The sequence below is a fragment of the Anastrepha obliqua genome, chromosome 6 (assembly GCF_027943255.1).
Source record: "Anastrepha obliqua isolate idAnaObli1 chromosome 6, idAnaObli1_1.0, whole genome shotgun sequence".
Classification (NCBI taxonomy): Eukaryota; Metazoa; Arthropoda; class Insecta; order Diptera; family Tephritidae; genus Anastrepha; species Anastrepha obliqua.
Genome location: NC_072897.1, coordinates 62,287,419 through 62,308,692, shown reverse-complemented (window position 1 = coordinate 62,308,692; position 21,274 = coordinate 62,287,419). Strand labels below are relative to the sequence as shown.

Here is a 21,274-nt window from a genome sequence, read left to right as displayed (position 1 = left end):
CTAGGTTTTCCAAAAGAAAAATTAGAAAATGTTTAAAATGAATTTATATTTCACCAGTGTCAGAACTAATAGAAAACAACAAAATAAAATGATGGAAAGTGCAACATGGCAAATTCAATAAAAAATGGGGCAAGTATTGAGCCTTTTCGTCCACACTTTCCTCTTGCTGTAAATAATTAAAATATAATTAATATACAACATACAATATACACATATATAGCATATACTATACAAAATATTTTTATTTCGAAACATTACCATTTTTCCTTATTCTCCATTATTTGCTTTTCAACATTTTGTGACAAAATTCCCATTGCAATTTTTAACAGCATGGCCAACAAAAATTGAAATTTAAGCTTTCCTCTCTAAGCTGACTCATTATATCTGACCAAGATTAAGCTATTAGTTTAGGACGGCCAAATAAAACACGCCTAATACAATATCATTATGAATTGTAACGGGTAATTTTTTAGCTACTATCTTTTTAAACAGTTGGTTTAAACAGCTGACGCACGTTTCGTCTTTTGTTTCACTATCAGACATCTTTAGTTTGGTCTATAATTTAACCATGAATCGTCTTACAAACGAACAATGCTTGCAAATCATTGAGTTTTATTATAATAATGCGTGGTCTGTTAAGAAACTTTATGGTCATTTTAATCGACCCACTGAAGTGGCTATTCGAGCTATTGTGACTAAATTTAGAACCAAATTTACATTATTAGACATCAAACCACCAACACGCTTACGTAGAGTGCGAACTGAAGAAAATATCGCGGCTGTATTAATGATGACCATCGCATCGATTCGTCGCCGTGCGAAGCAATTGGGCCTCTGTTACTCAACAACGTGGAAAATTTTGCGAAAGGACTTAGGTGTGTAGCCTTTCAAAATACAACTGGTGCAAGAATTGAAGCCGAACAACCTACCGCAACGCAGAATTTTTGTTGAATGGGCTCTTGGAAAGTTGGCTGAAGATCCACTTGTTATCGAAAAATTGTGTTCAGCGACGAAGCTCGTTTTTGGTTCAATGGGTACGTAAATAAGTAGAATTGTCCATTTTGGATTGAAGATCAGCCAGAAGAATTGCAAGAGCTACCAATATATACAGAAAAGGTCACAGTGTGGTGCGGTTTATGGGCTGGAGGTATCATTGGACCATACTTCTTCAAAGGTGCTGCGAATCGTAAAGTAACTGTGAATGGTGAGAACTACCGTGAAATGATACCCAACTTTGTTTTGCCCAAAATGAAAGAACTTGACTTGCATGACATGTGGTTTCAGCAAGACGGCGCCACATGCCACGCAGCACACGTAACAATGGACTTGTTGAGAGGCGAGTTCGGTGAACATTTTATTTCACGTTCGGGACCTGTCAATTGGTCACCCAGGTCGTGCGACATAACGCATTTAGATTATTTTTTGTGGGGCTATGTTAAAGCTCATGTCTATTCAGACAAACCTGCTTCAATTAACGCATTGGAAGACAACATTAAAGCATTTACATGTGAGATACCGGCCGAAACATTGGAAAGAGTATGCCAAAATTGGACTAAGCGGTTGGACCATTTGAAGCGAAGTCGCGGTCAACATTTGCATAAAATAATCTTTAAATATTATATATATGTATATATATATATATATATATTATAATTATATGGACTGTACTTTCGATTTAAATAAAAATTGCATGCATTTTTCTGAATTTTATGTGTGTGTTTTTGTAAAACTTTCCTATAGCTCTTAAAAAATCATAATATCATAATATTGGCATAAATTCAAATAAGGTAAATGCCAGATTAGTGATCTTTGTATTAGAATAAATGTAGCTGGAAGGGTATATTTTCTTGGGCGTAGGTAATAAAAGAAATGGGTTTTTGCGATCAACAACCACATTCATATTCGACTCTGGGTGAAAGTCCCTTATGAAACACGAATCCTCACAAAGTCCCTCAATAAAAATAAAAAAGGTTTAATATTGTATATATAGTATATATATATAGTTAACAGTTAAATAAACATTTTTTTTTTTGTATTTTTTTTTTTTTTTTAAACTTTATTTTGTATTCTGTCTATACTTACAATTCTTAGAAGACATTTTACAAATATTTGGTTACATTTAAGAGTGGATTTGATTTTAGTATTAAAGGAATATTTCTAGTGAAATATCCTTTCTAATAAATAAATTCAATATTTTATAGATGGCTCTTGGACGAGCTGAATTGGTGTTTTTCTTTTCAACCTTAAAAAGACACATGATGGTGACATGAGGGTAGAGGCCAGTTCATTTGGGTGCGATTGAAGTCGATTTCGGTATTTACTGGTTACATTTTGTATTTCCTCTTTTATTGAAGGGATGTCTAAGTCCCGATGAATTTGGGCATTTGTCACGTAGCACGAAGCGTTGACTAGGGTGCGTAGAGTCTTGGACTGGAAACGCTGCAGGATTTCCAAGTTTAAATTTGACGCAGTACCCCACAGTTGGATTCCGTAAGTCCAGACTGTTTTTATCACAGATTTGTAAAGGATAAGTTTTTTGTCCATTGAGAGGGTGGATTTGCGGTTTAGCAGCCAGTACATATTACGAAATATTAAATATTAATTAATTAAAGATATGCGTTTTCCACGTAAGCCGTTTATCCAAATTAATGCCTAGATATTTAGCACTATCACATTGCGGAATTGGAATACGGTTTAAGTTGATTTGTGGGCAGGTGGTTCTTTTTGTGGTAAAGGTTACGTGTTGAGATTTATGTTCGTTTACTTTCAACCGCCAGCTCCGGAGCCCTTTGGAGATTTTATTTATGCTTATTTGGAGCATATAACAGGCTTCTACGGGATCCGCTGCTGTCGCCATAATAGCAGCGTCATCGGCGAAAGTGCCAGTTAGTACACCTTTTGTGGTGTGTAAAAATTAAGTACAGGATTGGACCTAATATACTGCCTTGTGGGACCCCAGCTTTAATTTGTTGAAAATTGGAAATTTCATTTTCGTAATTTACGTAGAACATTCGTTGGTTTAGATATGATTTAAGGAGCAAATAGGCATTTAGTGGTAGTTTCGTTTTTATTTTAAAGAGTAGGCCTTGGTGCCACACTCGGTCAAAGGCTTGTGATATGTCCAGGAAAACTGCTGAACAGATTTGTTTTCGGTCGGGCGCTGTTTGTATTCTTTCGACAAGTCTATGGACTTGCTCAATTGTCGAATGCTCATTCCTGAAACCGAACTGATGTTTCGGAATTATTTGCTTGCGTTCGATAAAAGCCATTAAACGTTTAAGGAAGATCTTTTCAAAAACGTTTGACAGTATTGGTAAAAGACTGATAGGGCGATAGGATTTCACTTTATCGCCTGGTTTTCCCGTCTTGAGCACCATTTTAATTTCTGCTACTTTCCATTGAGCTGGGAAAATGTTTCTGGTTAAGCACGCATTAAACAAATGAGTAATGAAATTATAGGGTTCAGGAGGTAGTTTTTTGAGAATTTCGGCCGTGATGCGATCATATCCTGGTGCCTTGTGATCTTTTAGCTTTTTAATAGAGCTAACTATTTCACTTTTGGTGAATTTCTTCATCGGTAGGTAAGGTTCGTTTAGAAAGGCAGCAACAGTGCTGTCAAAACAAAGATCAGCTTCAGTATCGTTTGGTGTAAAAATATCTTTTAGGTATCTAGAAAAAAGCTCAGATTTCTCGATTGAGGTTTTCGCCCATGAACCATCTTTTTTACGAAGTGGTGGACGGTACTCTTTTGTGGTACTTACTTTTTTGCTGCCTTTCCACAGGGAGTAATTGGTGAGGTGTGTTGGTTCCAAACCCCATAGAAACTGCTTCATTTCTTTATCATGTTGCTCTTTCAATAATAATTTTATTTCTTTTGATAATTTGTTTAAACGGCTTTTATATTCAGGAGATCTTGTTTGTTGCCATATTTTTCTTGCCTGGCGTTTTTCTTTCAGTTTGTTTCTTAGGAAGACACCGATGTTTGAATTTCTTTGTGTACGAGTATGGGGACTCACATGAGTGGTGGATGACCAAGCTGCATCCTGGATGCATATTGTTAGATATTTGGTAGCCTCGATTATATTTTCCTCGTTTTTAGAGTAACTTTTATGCCAAGTGTCGACGTCAAAATGGTTTTAAATTGATTCCATTGATTTGTACGGCTGTTGATAAGTTGGCAGTTTTGGGACCTATTTTCGAGTTTATCATTTATTGTGATTATCACTGGCGAATGATCAGAACAAAGCTCCAGGCAGGATTTACAGGTTATCTGCAGGTACGATAGACCTTTGATGACACAAAAATCAACAAGATCAGGTATCTTTTTTGGGTCTGAAGGCCAATAAGTTGGCTCTCCCGTTGAGAAAACTTTCAAGTTCATTGATGTGGTTGCGTTGTGCAATTCTCGTCCCATTGTTGTCGTAAGCCGAAAACCCCATAGTGTATTTTTTGCATTATAGTCACCTCCTGCTACAAAGCGTGCTAGCAGGGTTTTAAAAAACTTAACATATTCTTTATTTTTAATTTTGTGTTTAGGTGGACTGTATATTGCAGAAATAAGTAATGCACCGATTGAGTCTTGTACTATGACATTTGTTGCTTGAATTTCTTCTGTTCTATAATGTGTAGATTCATAGTGCTTGATTGATTTCTTTATAAGAATAGCAGAGCCTCCGTGAGCAGATCCGTCAGGATGCATTGTGTGATAGAAGCAGTAGAAGGGAATAATGAAAAAACTCTTTTTGGTGAAATGGGTTTCTGATACTAAGAAGATGTCTATATCGTGTTTTTGCAAGAAAATTTTTAACTCATTTGAGTGTTGTGACAGCCCATTTGCATTCCACAAAGTAAGGTTTAAGGGCATGGAATATGGGGCTTTTGGACAAGATTTACTAAAAGGTTTGTCATGGCAGTCATTTGGCTCATTACATCTCTTAATAGCTTCATCATTCCCCGGATTTCGCTGATCAAGGCGTTGTTTTCATTGGTGTTTTGGTTTATTTCATTACTAGCAACTTGTGCATACGATAGCTTCTGTTGGTTTAAGTTTAGTTGTACTTGTTGGTGGCTTGGCTCATTTTGGGCGCTCTGAGATGGTATTATCTTCTTTCTTAGTGCAGGAAAGGATGTTGCTTGCAGCTTTTTATATACGGTGCATCCTTTATAAACATGCACTAGATATATCGGCATAATTTCCGCGATTGATTTATGCAATTAACACAATCATTCACATAAAACGAACAAAAAAACAATTTTCAATTATAAAAATTCATATCACATAAGTAAGTATAAAATGATAATATACAAAACAATTTATTAAATAAAAAATATTCTTTAAATCAAATTCTAATTTTTGGTTGAATAACCATTGAACTTTATAATGGCTTTAAGTCGTGATGGCATTGATTTCGCCAAGTTTTTAGTTGCTGCTCGCATTATTTTACTTCACCCTGTTTGAACGACATTTTTTAACTAATCTTTGTTTTACATCGAATATTTACGTATTCGACCCTTTAAGTGTTTCCATAAATGTTCATTGTTTTGTATCTGATGATTACGGCGGTGTTTTGTGGTGTTTTCGCACATAGTAGAAAAGCCGTCTTCGATAATATAAGATGTGTGCCTAGGGTCAATATAGGAACTACCCCTCAATGCTAAAACTTAAAAGCATCGTTTAAGATCATTTTTTAAAATGTTTAAGTTCCCGTATCGGTCCATAATGTTTTCGATAAAAACCAAATTTCCTGCCTTATTTACTGCCATGCATCCGAACCCTTACCATGCTCAACAGAGTCGGCCATATTCATAGGACTTAATTCCGTTTTAACTTTTCTTCCTGCTTTTTGACGACCAGCGGAAGAATTTGCATTCATCTGAAAATATGACTTTATTTCAAAACGCTTGGTTATACTTTTCGTGATTTTTTGCGAATGCGATCACTTTACATTTTATACGGATGTTTAAAAGTAATCAAAAAGCACAGGTATCCGGGTTTTTATCTTAACTTTAAACGCAAACTACATACTTTTTGAATAAAAATTTTATAACATATTTATGTATGTTCACAAAACTAATAATAACACCTTGTTTATTCCCGCAGATAACAGTAAGTTAGAAAATATCAGATCGGTTTCAGTTCCCGGCTATTTTTCTGTCCCCACGACGCGGTTAACTAATGAAGACAACGCATATAACATATCTGTAATTGATCACAACTCCTTCTCACCATCATCAAACTCCTCGATTGCATCAGGAAATACAAGTGTACGTAGCAAAGGATACCAACGTGTTAGTACACCAAATTTTCAGTCATCTATTGGGGATAGGGATGGTTTAACCACAACTTTGGGTTCGGCCATTAATACTACTGGCATACCATCTGTAATTTTTAAATGCAACAACTGTGATTTCTTTGCACAATCCAAAACAGAGATGGAAATACACCTAGGAGCAGTTCATCCCCAAACGGAACCAGACTACATCAGCATTCCAACGAACTCCGTGGCAATGCAAGCATTTCAAGCCGCAGTAGCAGCAGCTACAGCTGCAGCAGCGTGTGCAGTAACTGCTACACACTCTGGTAGTAGCAAATCCAATTTCGAAAATGATGCTATTGATGACGATTGTCCAACTTCAGTAAAGAGAGAACGTTTATTTTTGCCTGAAGATGAGGAGTTCGAAAATGGAGCGGACATGAGCAATACATTGGCTTTGCAAAATGCATCGACAATTTCTCCTTGGATCACAACAACAATAAACACGAATGAATTTTCACCATCAATAAATGAATCAAGATCAGGAAGTAATAATGTTATAAGTAGGGAACTTGAGGAAAATGAAAGTAATAATGTTATAAGTAGGGAACTTGAAGAAAAATTGCAGCAACATCAATCAGTGCTCAAAAGCATTAAGATAGTATCAAATGATATTGATGACAGTAGTCAGGTTGACCAAAGTAGCACAAATTATGCCAATGTTCAATGCCCATTATGCACTGGCACATTCGACCGTAAGCAAACACTAGAATCGCATTTGATGAATGTACACAGCGTAAATCGCGATGGATTAGCACGACTCTTACAACTGGTGGACACCAGCGTTTGGAAGCATTTTCACACAGAATCAGCAAGTGTCGATGCTGCCGAAACTGTCAGACCTGCCACCGAAACAAACACAATCAAAGATATAAATAATGCAGGTTCAACGGAATTAAACTTATCAACGATGGCAGTCTCAACCGATGCATCCATAAATCTCAATACTTCTAATCCAACAGCGTACATTCAATCACTGGAAGCCGTAAATAGTAGTGAACTATCATGTGAACAGTGTTGCATGCATTTTAAGCATGAACAACAATTGTTGCTACATGTACAAAAATTTCAACATTTTGTGGTCTTGCCAAATGGAGATCACCGTTGTTTGGCTGCTAGTCATCCCAGCCGACCTTGCCACGCGACATTTCCCTCGCAAGCTGCTTTGATCGCCCATTATAAAAATGTACACATAAGTTTAATTATATCAGAGCGTCATGTATACAAATATCGCTGCAAGCACTGCTCACTTGCATTCAAAACTCAAGAAAAATTGTCCACCCACTTGTTATATCACACGATGCGCGATGCTACCAAATGTACATTGTGCCAGCGAAATTTTCGCAGCACACAAGCGCTACAAAAACATATGGATCAGATACATAGCAAAAGTAACCAACACGTTTCTAGTTCACCAACATTATTAAGTTGCAGCAGCCGCGGGTCGCCAACTTTTCGTACAACAAACTCGCAAATAACTGAGGCAGTTCTGGATAATGCACCTAAAACTAACGACGGTGACGGTAAATGCATGCATCAATTCTTATACATAAATACATATATACTCGTTTTATACCAAACTGCTTAAAGGGGGGGGTAGGGTCACAAAATCGAAATTTTTTTTCTTCACTCATCTTATAGTAAATCATTTCAAGAATGTTGTGTCAAAATTTTAAGTGGATCGGAGCAGAACTCTCAAAGTTATAGCCTTTGTAGGCACTCTACCTCGAATGCGGAGCATCGATAATTTTTTCGAGTCATTTTTTCAAACGCGTTTTTCCCGAAACGACTTCTTAAAAGTCAGTGCCAATCACAACTGCGAAACTATTCAACCGATTCTTTTCAAATTTGGCACACGTTTTCTAAATCAAAAATACCTCCCCACCCCCCACCGTTTTTTTTTTATTTTTTTTTTTTAAGGTTGTTTTTCACTTACAAATATGGCGAAATTTTTCGCCAAAAATGCTCGTTTTACGTTTTTTTGCCACCAAAACTACAAAAATGAAAAAAATAAAATTTTATTAAAAGGGGGGGGGGGGGGGCATTACGTCATACTTTAACTGAAAAATTCGACTTTTTTAGTTTCAGATGATTCTACGATGAATGCCGATTGGCACCGCAGAGCACCTCTCGAAAAACATATCTCCAAAAAAACTCTGTCATAGGCTTATTTGTCAATATTTTATTATTAATATTTTTTAAAAACTTATTGAAAAGATGTACAATAACATGCAACTGATTTTATTAAAGCATCTTAAGCCATATTTCTGTAAAAAATTAAAAAAAAAGTGTTTTTTTTAGCGCTAAACCCTACCACCCCCTTAAAGTTTATACTAACATAAAACTAAGTATAACTGAAACTTGGATAGGCTAAGTATATCTGAAACTTGGTTAGGATGCATTGGCAGAGTTGGACATATGGATACGCCCTGAAACAGTTTTTATTCACTGACGATTATTTTTTCACTGACATTTACCCACGTTGATCATAGTTTGTTATCAATTTGAAGTTAAATTTGGCGCAAAATTATAGAGTCATACAAAATTAATCATTGATAAAGTTAACGAGAAGCTAAAATAACGAATAGTTAATTCAAATAAAAAATCAATTTATATTAAAATAAACTCGAACATGAACACTACTATTTAGAAGAAATGAAAACTTGCAATTATTGTAATATTAAGAGCAAAATAAAATAGAAGCACTAAAATGTATGGATGTATAAGTTGTCAATATTTATCTCTTGGAGCGTGTGTATTCCTTATATAATAAAAACATATATGTATTGTTAACCTTACCCATTGCGGGTCGGGCATACACAAACACATATCTACGTACTACCACCCTACCTCGTTTTTAACCATGATTTAATTAATATTTTGCACTTGCTTTAGAGTATAATAATAATGATATGTATATATTGTTGCTTTCTATTTCCTGATCTTCTGAAAACTTGCTAGCTTGTCAGTCGCCACCCATATCACCACATAGCAAGGAACAAATGGATTCCAAGAACTTGAATGAAACATCACAAGCATCATCTTCCCCATTAACAGCTCACATATTGCAGGATCAGCAACAGCACGTCGCTGCATTCACCGCTGCACTACTAAATCAGTCTTCACAACAGCAACACTGCAGCAGTGATGAATTAGCAGTGATTACACAAGCTCATCTAATCCAACATTTACAAACTAAGCCCAGTGGATCGCTGTTGGCGCAGAAATACATTCAGCAACAACAACAAAAACTACAAAATATTCAACAATTACAACAGTTGCCGCAGCTGACAGGCGCTTCCACCGGTTTGCCACTGAATCCCGTCGAGATGCTAAATCTCATGCAATTTCACCACATAATGTCCATGAATTTCATGAATCTTGCTCCACCGCTTATATTTGGGGTTGGCGCTAATGCTAGCGCTAGCAACAATACAGAGTTGGTTACGTCTCCACACACACCTAAAGTAGCTCACAATTGCGGTGCCCATACGCTTCTCTGCGGAAGCGATTTGACTATACCAGGCACTCCAGTTCCAGTCGGGTCAACTGCGGATATTATTGGTACATTACCAAAGCAGCAACAATCTCAACAACAACAATCTGTAGCAACAAGCATTTCACAGGTAACGAGCTACGGACGATTTCCTTTTTGAATTGCATTCATGTGCATTAAACCTCAAATTAATATTTTTTTCCAGATGGCGAGTAATCAAAAACGTGCACGAACGCGTATCACTGATGAACAGCTAAAAATCCTTCGTGCACACTTTGACATCAATAACTCTCCAAGTGAAGAAAGTATAATGGAAATGTCTCAAAAGGCAAATTTGCCTATGAAGGTACAAGTTCTTCTTATTCATCATACGTATGTATTTATTTGTGTATGTATGTAAGTTCTAATTCATACCAAAGTCAACTGAAAATCTATATCCAACTTGCAAAGCTTGTAAAATATACGAATACGATAGAGATCGCAATCTGTATGCTCACGAAATCTCCGAGCCTCAGGGAAGTCAATCCTGCACGTAGCGTATCATCTTGGGTATTGAAAATATATAAATTCCTACATATGCCATCCTTATACACAAATCCTGCTTAACCTCACATAAATTTACTTTTCAACTACAAGCAGTCTTCAAAGCCTTTCCGCGTGCTAGGACACAAAGTGGCGATAGGTGAAAGTTGCAAGAACCATGTAGAGAAAGCATTCATACTCATCTAAAAGCCATCCTTTGAACCACTAAATCAAAGATTTACCAAATTACTCTAGGTAGCAGACTCCTTATTCTTGCGAAGCCCTTCTTATAACACCAAAAGGCAGTTTAGATTTGAGCTCTTATTTTTGACGTGAAACTTTTGTATTGTACTATATAAATGTTATATAAATCGCGACTTCAGCCCCAAAATATTTTTTTATTTTTCGTTATCATAACACAACCGGAGCCAACAAATTTTTCTTCGTCCATTCTGAATAAAAGAATTCGAAGAGAGGGTGCTGGTGAGTAAACTGTTAAATTGAGGAACACTGGAACACTGAATGGCTGAGCTTAGGAAATAGGTGCTGCTACTGGGGTCAAGCATCAGTGACCGACATTATCATCATGGCCTACCGCAAATGCAGAATGAGAATTTGGAAGAATTAGTCAGTGAAATCTGCATTTTAACTGAACGCGCTCGTCCATCCGTGTTGCCTTTCGTGTGTGGAAAATCCATAGGAAACATCTTCCAATCATTGTGAATGTTCCACCATGGGGAAATAAGTCAATACTATTTATGGCGTTGGCGAAATATTTCTAACATAACAAGAATTATAAAGCACCACATTGAGCATCATACTGATGAGCGCATCATACATGAGAGTTTTGCTAGAGGTTATCGCGAGCTTTTTCAATTTGTATTACAAATTGAGAAACACAATATAACAATTTATAGCTGTCTACGTTTAAGTTACATAAAACTGCGAGGCCAATGAGCTAGCCAGACAGGGGACCTGTTAGGTAGTTTCCCCTCGAAATGAGAAGATTTGGATCCCGTTGACTACCTGCGGTCTGCTCCTGAAGATGTGGGCTTCACGTAAACTCAGTTAGCGTTGGGCAAGTACACAAACTTGTAATGTCACGAAATCTTTCTGGTCACAAGCGGATCGAAGGCGCTCGAGGGATCTTCTGAGGTTAACACAATCTCAGCACTGAGATTTCGTGGGTGCCCTTACCGAACATTTGGCGCAAGGTATACATGCCGTGAGACTGGGCATTACTTCGAGTCCTTTTTGCGTCAGTTGTATGGAGGATGAAGTGAAATCATCTCAGTACCTTCTCCTTAGCTGCCTTGCTTTTACGGGAATAAGATTTAAGTAACTTGTCCTTCATCCCTTTGCTACGCCTGATGATATAGTACGCCTTGATATTAAAAACTTAATGAATTTCATGAGCAGCAAACACCACCGCAACTCCTCAGTCATCATTCGAGATCAAAGCTCAAAACAGAGGAGGATAAAGAAAGGTGTACCCCAGGGTGGTGACCTTTCACCCTTACTTACTTCTACATATCGAAGCTCCCCCAACCACCAAAGGAAGTCTCACTGTTCTCCTATGCATGTTCCTATTGTTCGATAATGTCATGGGGCAATGACATCGATGACTTTTGTTCCGAAGTGAACATTTATCTCGCCAGTTTTTCTTAAGGAATCTCCAAGTTTGTCCCACTAAATCACCCTTTTTGCCATCTGGATGAAAGCTCAATTACGTTCTGGACATTGTAGTATAATGTATGTCCGGCAAGTGAAGGCACACCGCATGATACCACCTTTTCACATGCCTACTCAAACCCACTCACCTAACACCTCTCTCCTTCTGGACCCAACCCATGGTGGTTGTTGTAGCAGCATAAACATTCCCCATAAATATATGGGGAATGCTGCTGAAGCGACAGTCCTTGTCCGGATATATATCCGGGTCGTTCCGGTAACGTAAAACCGACTGTCATGGGAAAGGTCGCATGCTTGCTGGGCCTACCGTTAGATGAGTTCGACGATGACGATCGGTGACTACACCGCTCCGACAGGGCTTAGGGTAGGGTTGCTACAACAACAACAACAACTCAGTTGTCGTTTGGTCGTCATTAATAAATACATAAAATAGATTTTTCGTACAAATGTAAAACATATGTAAACGTGTCAAAGCGACAATAAAGATGAAGCAAACCGATGAGCAAAACAAAACATTGTAATCATGGACGATGGAAAATATCGCTGGTGTAATGGTGATGACGTGCTGAATAACAACCTCTAATTGTCTTTTGAAACTAAGTAAAATCTAAATTTTAGCTAACAGAGCTCCAAACTGAGCAATAAAAATACTTGGCGGCCACTGTACCCGAATGGGTTGGTGCGTGACTATCATTCGGAATTCAGAGAGAGAACGTTGGTTCGAATCTCGGTGAAACACCAAAATAAAAACATTTTTCTAATAGCGGTCGCCCCTCGCGACTTAACCGTTTGATGTTGACCACACCTCTTCATTATGTACATTATGCTCGGAAGCGCCAGAGAAGAGTATAAGTATATTTCAAGCTTAAGTCTACGCAGTGAGAGATGCGCTTACTTCAACCTTCAACGCAACCATAACAAGAGAAGCATAGCTATCCTTACTATCAGTCAGGCAGCAATCAAGGCTCTCAACTCTTTCCAGGTTACATCAAAACTGCTGTTAAGCTGAATATCTTAAGCCAGGGCACATAGGAATTTCTGGGAATGAAATCGTAGATAAATTAGCAAGGAAAGGGGTGGCCTCCCCATTTATAGATCCAAAGCCATTTTGCGGCCTAGGAAAGAATAACTTCTCTAGAGGGGAAAAAAACTAGGCGTAAGTTTACTAAACAACTCATTTTACCTCATACAATGTAAAGGGTTTTCCAATAAGAGGTTTAATTGGTGAATGGATTGCGCTATCGAGAGATGATTAACGATTTTTGATGGCCGAAATTGGATAGTATTGATCTGGACAACGTTTTTTTTTTAAATAAGACGGCGTTTTGTGCCACACAAGAAACGAAACCATTGATCTTTTACGGGAAAAGTTTCCGGGCCGTTTCTCTCGAAGGGATGATCACAATTGGCCACCAAGATTTTGTGATTTAACACCTTGTGGTTTTTTTCTTTGGGGCCACGTGAAAGAGAAGGTCTACGCCAACAGCCCAGAGTCGATTCAAGACCTCAAAGATGGAATTCGTGAGGCTATCGAGGATATAGGGCAGCCACTTTGCAATTCGGTTATGGAAAATTTCATGAAAAGGATATTGTCTTGTAAGCGTGATCGTGGTGGTCATTTGCCTGATGTTATTTTCCACTATTAACGGCATATTTTCCTCTTTATAATGAAATAAACATCCGATCATTTATATTAAAAAATAGCATTTTTCTTTAAATATCAAAATAACACCTCTTATTCGAAAACCCACAAAATTAACGTTTCTGTAATAATGTTACGCGTTACTTATATGGTATACAAAAGTTTGACCACATACGAGTATCTCTATGGAAAAATAAAATTATGGGGTGTGGCATTACGTAATGAGTGCGATTGTTATTGTATAACACTGATTTCTTTTCTGCATCCACATTCATTTCTTTGTTTATGATTATGATAGAATGTGTCACGTTAGTTGTAAGTTTAACTCACATTAACTTAGCTTTATGCATTGTATAAGTAATAATAAGTTTTCTAATGAAGTAGATACACTTTTAAAAGATTTTTTTTTCGAACTGAATAAATATTTTCTCTTTCTTTTTCTCTGCCACAACCAGCTGGCGCCGCATCGAATACTTTCAGAACCGGGGCGTTTGTACCCATTCGGACGACATGACCCAGCCAACGTAGCTGCTGTATCTTTATTTGCTACGCTATGTCTATGTCGTCGTAAATCTCATACAGCTTATCGTTACATCGCCTGCGATATTTGGCGATGCCAACGTGTAAAGGTCCAAAAATCTTCCGCAGAATCTTTCTTCCAAACGCTCCAAGGGACGCTTCATCCGATATTGTCATCGTCCACGCTTCTGCTCCATACGTTAGGACGGCCATGATGAGAGCCTTGTAGAGTGCTAGTGTTGTTCGTCGAGAGATGACTTTACTACTCAGTTGCCTACTTAGTCCAAATTAGTACTTGTTGGCAAGAGAGATCCTTCGCTGCATTTCAAAGCTGACATTGTTAACGGTGTAAATGCTGGTTCCTAAATAAACGAAGTCTTTTACAATAGTGACGTGGGTGTCGATACGCGAGTGCGTCGACTGTTTGTTTGATGCAAGGACGTACTTCGTTTTGTCCTCGTTTACCACCAGACCTATTTGCTTTGCTTCTTTATCCATTTAGGAAAAGGCAGAATTAGTAGCGCGGTTGGTAAGGCCGATGATCAATATCATCTGGTCGATGGTGGACTTTCCAGGTCTAAAGCCACACTGATAAGGTCCAATCAGTTGGTTGATGGTTCATCCTTTCAAACAATAATCTCTAGATAGAACCTTGCAGGCGATATTTAGAAGATTAAATCTGCGATAATTGGCAAAGGCAGGGGCACACCTGGGCAGGGCACATATAAATTCTAATCGGCAGGCATGCTTTAATCCCACCATATTTTGCACAGAAGCTGATTGATGAATGCTCTTTAACAGCTCTTCACCGCCATGTTTGAATAGCCGTGTTATTCTTCAGCCATGTTAGCTACTCTCACATCATCATGGTCGGGACAGTTTCGTCGTCAACGATTGGGGTATAGGATCTTCACATTCTCCATCCGCAGCTGTCACAATTTAACAGGTTCGAGAAGGGTTCCCGATATAATTTAAGTACACTCTGGAGGACAGTCACCAAATCGCCGTCTTTGTTCTTACAGGAAAACTCCCCGGTCTTAAAACCTTCTGTAAGCCCCCGAACTTTCTCATAGAATTTTCGAGCGTTGTTCCTATCGGTCAGCATCTCAAGCTCTTACTCTCGTTCTTTCTTTCTGATAATACGTCTCTCTTCCTTACCTAGCTTCCGGTACCGATCCCTGCCATCGCTGTGTGGCTCTATAGGCAGCATCTTTTCTTTCTGCGGCAGCATGACGTCCCTCGTCGTACCAACTGTCCGATATTTCTTCGGCGGCGGTACGTAAAGAACGAGAAATTTTGCTCTATTGCTCGTGCATGCCGGATTGTGGAGCAGTACTCTCGAAGTGAAAACAGTGAAGAAAACACTAGAAGTGTGTATTCCACCTATCACAATATGATCGATCTGATTTCACGTTTTTCTCTCAGGAGAGAACCACGTAGCTTGGTGTATCTTCTTATTCTGGAATCTGGTGCTGCAGAATACCATGTCTCGGGCCCCGGCGAAGTTGATCAGCCTCTGTGCGTTAGCGGATATTTCTTTGTGCAGGCTGAATTTTCGAACTGTGTGACCAAAAATCCCTCCTTGCCCACCTTGGCGTTGAAGTCGCCAGGTACGATTTTTATTTCGTGGCGGCGACAGCGATCATAGGAACATTCCAAGCGCTCATAGAAGAAATCTTTGGTCGCATGGTGCTTCTCTTCCGTCGGGGCGTGGGCGCAAATGAGCGAGATATTAAAAATTTTTTACGTGGTGGGCCCCAAACCCAGCGCACAACCAGCTATCCTGGGATGCTGCGCCTTCTCACATTCACTCGCTCTCGATGAAGTGTTCGGAAGCTACCGAGAGGATACATGAGCTAATCCCGAAAGTTGTGAGCTGCTTGGACCATAAGTAGAAGTCTTTATACAGCAGCATATTTTCTTATTTTCCAGAACGTATACAATAATAAAAAAACTTTTTTTTCAGAATTCATATTTGTTCATATTATTTATTTCTAAATTTACAAAAACCTAAATTATTTCTCTTGATAAATTATTTCAATTAGTTCCTATCGTTGCGTTAAGGAGAAAAGGGCCGTAACAAGTTTTCTGCAAGCTGTTTTGTTTTCGTCTACGTCGGCTGCCTTGTGGGTTGCATGTAATGGCTCCTCTAGCGATTTCATCGGATGGTTTGTTTAGCGTATGGCCAATTCAATTCCATTTACGTTTTACAATTTTTGTATTGATCGGTTGCTGTTTGTCAGGTGCCACAGGTTGTCATTTGTCATTGTGTTGGACCAAACAATTTTGATGATTTGGCGAAGGCTCTTATTGGCAAACACATGTACTTTCTGTATGTCTTTTGGTGCTGCATTCCACGTCTCGGATCCGTATAACAGATAACAGTGCGTATTGTACGTTCGATTCGAAAATTATGTTATTGTAGTTTTGTACGCGGGAAATGACGCCTGAGTTCCACACTAGCGCCTAGGGCGCCAAGTAAGCCGATTAACGACATCTGCCGAAGAGCCGCCACATTTGTCAAAGTAACAAAAACGACATTTTCAATGACTTATTTTAGATGAAAAAATGCTCGTCACATTAGGCGTTAATTTTGAGAGCTTAAGTCTTGTCAGCGTTTATCTGCAGTCCTACAATCATTTTAAAAATTATTTCAATTGCTTTATAACAAAAAGTTCTGAGAGCTTGAGTTTTGTCAACGTTTATCTGCAGTCCTACAATCATTTTAAAAATTATTTCAATTGCTTTATAACAAAAAAAAATAACAAAATAAGTAAAAAGCGGTATGACAAAAGTCTACATACAGTTCAATAAGCTTAAAAAAACAAATTTATTCATTTAAAAACTAGCTTTTTTGAATGCTTCTTGTATTTAGAAGGTCCACCGCCGTTATCACTCACTGCTTAAAAGTGTCGTGGCATTGATCCAAGGCAAGCTCTTCCCGCGTTAAATTTCCCTTGTTGAAATATCCGCTATTATTAAGATATCTTTTAATAGTTATTGGATACAACTTTTTTCGGATGTCGAGAAGACCAATCCTAAGCACTAATTCTCGAATTTTTGTCGACATCTCTTAAAATGGAGCTTACATCTCTTCTGGACAGCTTCTTTGGGCGGTCGGTTCCCTTTTTAACACACTTTTATTAGCTCGGGTTGTATGTATGTAACGGAATCTTTGAGCTTAATTTTCACTGGCTTCTAAAAATCTGATCGACTTGGAATTTTGCACACCTATAAAGGACCGATGACAATGCAATAATTTGATAAAAGTTTCCCATTATCCTTATTATATTAGGATTGCCAGGATTAATATTTTATATATTTACCTGTGGGCAAAAAGTAAGGGGAATTTGGTTGTAAAATGAAAAATCTTTATTTATTCTTGTAAATCAATTTCATCCCCTTCCAAATAATCCCCTCTCGATGAAATACCTTCTACTCAAATATGAACGAGACGGTATCAATAAAACGGTCCGCGGATAACATATGGCAAAAATAAATTTTTTATTTTTTGTTATAAGCTTACATGGCAAATTTCAGTGAGATATGTCACATAGTTTGTTTTCTGTGCTACTGTGCTCAAAGAATTTGTTTGAAATTTTGTTATTCCAACAAAATTTCGGCTTCAGACGCCTTAAAAATATTGCAGACAACTTATATGGACTCTGCTCTATCGCGTGCACGTGTTTTCCAGTGGTACAAATCGTTCAAAGAGGGCCATACATCGGTTGAAAACTTGCCTCATGAACGTCGTCCAGCAACATCAGTAAACAACGAAAACATCGGAAAAGTAAAGGAAATTGTGCGTGAAAATCGCACAAATCGCAAAATCGGTTAACGCTGAATATTATTTAGACGTTTTAAAGCGTTTGCGCGAGAACATTCGTCTTAAAAGGAAGGAATTGTGGGCAACAAGTCATGGCTCTTGCATCACGATAATGCACCAGCTCATACATCACGTCTTGTTCGCGATTATTTGAACAAAAATAATGTTAATATCGTTCCGCAAGCACCGTTTTCGCCTGATATGGCTCCATGTGGCTTTTTTCTGTTTCCCAAGCTCAAGTTGCCGCTCCGTGGAAAACATTTTGAGACAATTGAAGTCATAAAAGAGAATTCGAAGAACACACTCGAGCTTGACTTGTTTACAGTAGCACAGAAAACAAACTATGTGACATATCACGCTGAAATTTGCCACGTAAGCTTATAACAGTCCTACCAAAAAATAAAAAAATTATTTTGGCCATATGTCATCCGCGGTTCGTTTTATTGATACCGTCTTGTTCATATTTGAGTAGAAGGTACACTTATGCCAACGACTTTTCCAATCCCCGAAACATGCCAAATAGTCCATTTCCGGTATAGCCATCAGCACTTTCTTCGATTCAGCTTTTATCTCCTCAATCGACTCGAAACGCGTTCCCCGGAGTGGTCTCTTGAGTTTTGGGAAATGGTCACGAAGAACCAGTGCTGTGTGAGACGGTGCATTATCGTTATGCAAAAACCAAGAGTTGTTGGCCCATAATTCTGGTCTTTTTAGACGAATTGCTTCACGTAAACGACGCATAAACCTCAAATAATATTCCTTATTAACAGTTTGGCCAGGTGGAAGGAATTCATAGTGCACCACACCACGAAAATCGAAAAAAACTGTCATCATGACCTTTATTTTTGAACGACTTTGACGTGCTCTTTTCGGTCTGGCCTCGCCTTTAGCACGATATTCGCTTGATTGGTCGGTTGTTTCAGGGTCGTAAGCATAAATCCAAGTCTCATCTCCCGTAATGATGCATTTGGGCTTTTCCTGATAGTCTGAAAGCATTGTTTCTCACACATCAACGCGACGACTTTTTTCCAAGAAATTGAGATTTTTCGGTACCAAACGAGATTTGACTTTTCGTAGGCCCAAATGGTCTTTTCAAATGGTTTTCACAGATCCTTCTGATATTCCGATCATATCAGTAAGGTCTTTAACAGTCAACCGACGATTTTTGAGCACTAACTCCTTCACTTTATTGACGTGTTGGTCATCTGTTGACGTCGATGGTCGTCCGGAGCGCTTCAAGTCATCAACACGCTCTCGACCCTCTTTGAAGTCTTTGTACACTTATAAACATTTTTCTGCGACATGGTCGAATCACCAAATACCTTCTGCAACATGCTAAACGTTTCCGCAGTCGAAATTTCATTCCGCAAACAAAATTTGATGGCACTTCTCTGCTCAATCAAATCAGACATTGTAAAAATCGAAAAATGCACTCTTGGCGTTTGGTAAACACAAGCGTAAATATATTACTGATAATGACATTCACATGAAAGTTGGTCCAGATGTTATTAACAGTGCTGCCAACTCATGAAAAAAAATAACTAGAGCGAAATTTTAATCCCGCGAACTTTGACAAATAAATTCACCTTACTTTTTGCCCACAGTAGTAGATCTTCTGTAGAAGAGTAAGAAAGACAGAGCTAACGCGCGGTCTACGCATGCATAAACTCTCCGAGTTACTCTTACTGATTTCGGGAGTCTACGACTTACTCTTTCGAATTCGAACTTGCTCGGGCACGCGGCACTGCAGTACGAATAGAAGGCTAAATCGTTTTCAGGGTAGTTGCATTCTCACTTTGTATAGTCTTTACACATGAGACTTGTAGTATCTCATACACGCAAATTTACTCTATTCAATGTTCATATAAGATGAAATAATTTTCATATAAGATGTAATATTGTTAATTACAATAATATAATCAAAACATAAATTTTGAAATTATTTTACGGAACAAAATTTTGGCAAATAAAGAAGGAATTTATCATTACCATAATTTCATTTATAAAATTTTATCGATTAAAGTACAATTCACAACAAAAATGACCAAAAAATGACCAAAATTAACCACCTTTTTTTTAATCAGAAGATACATACAGTTTGCCTTATTATAAATCCTTTTATATGAAAATATTTGACGAAGTTTGAAGTGGATTTCGAAAGCAGTACATGTAGTTATTAATTTAAGTCTATAACAAGACAAAGCTATTATATTTTTTTTCGCTCTTCTTCTTCTTAATTGGCGCGATAACCGCTTACGCGATTTTGGCCCAGCTTAACAAAGCGCGCCAGTCGTTTCTTTCTCGTGCTAACCGGCGCCAGTTGGACACACCAAGTGAAGCCAAGTCCTTCTCCACCTGATCTTTCCAACGCAGAGGAGGCCTTCCTCTTCCTCTGCTACCACCAGCTGGTACCGCATCGAATACTTTCAAAGCCGGAGCGTTTGTATCCATTCGGACGACATGACCCAGCCAACGTAGCCGCTGGATCTTTATTCGCTGCGCTATGTCTATGTCGCCGTAAAGCTCATACAGCTCATCGTTCCATCGCCTGCGATATTCGCCGTTGCCAACGTGCAAAGGTCCAAAAATCTTCCGCAGAATCTTTCTCTCGAACACTCCAAGCGTCGCTTCATCGGATGTTGTCATCGTCCAAGCTTCTGCGCCATACGTTAGGACGGGAATGATGAGAGTCTTGTAGAGTGTTAATATAGTTTTGTTCGTCGAGAGAGGACTTTACTGCTCAGTTGCCTACTTAGTCCAAAGTAGCACTTGTTGGCAAGAGAGATTCTACGTTGGATTTCAAGGCTGACATTGTTATCGGTGTTAATGCTGGTTCCTAAATAAACGAAGTCTTTTACAACCTCGAAAGTATAACTGTCTACAGTGACGTGGGTGCCGATACGCAAGTGCGCCGACTGTTTGTTTGATGACAGGAGGTACTTCGTTTTGTCCTCGTTCACCACCAAACCCATTCGCTTTGCCTCTTTATCCAGTTTGGAGAAGGCAGAACTAAGAACGCGGTTGTTAAGGCCGATGATATCAATATCATCGGCATACGCCAACAATTGTACGCTCTTATAAAATATTGTGCCTGAGGGATTAAGTTCTGCGGCTCGTACGATGCTCTCCAACATCAGGTTAAAGAAGTCACACGACAGCGAGTCACCCTGTCTGAAACCTCGTTTAGTATCAAACGGCTCGGAGAGGTCCTTCCCAATTCTGACGGCGCTGCTGGTGTTGAGCAACGTCATCTTACATAGCCG

The 21,274-nt window shown here is 38.5% G+C and overlaps 1 protein-coding gene across 1 annotated transcript in view; it reads left to right on the top strand.

Moving 5' to 3' along the window:
- Nucleotides 1–21,274, top strand: part of LOC129250612 (zinc finger protein 2-like) — a 186,514-nt gene that overhangs the window by 82,579 nt on the left and 82,661 nt on the right. The window contains exons 3-5 of the mRNA XM_054890219.1: nt 6,101–7,837; nt 9,276–9,940; nt 10,016–10,156. Coding sequence (XP_054746194.1) covers nt 6,101–7,837; nt 9,276–9,940; nt 10,016–10,156 — 2,543 coding nt within the window. The remainder of the gene's footprint in view (nt 1–6,100; nt 7,838–9,275; nt 9,941–10,015; nt 10,157–21,274) is intronic.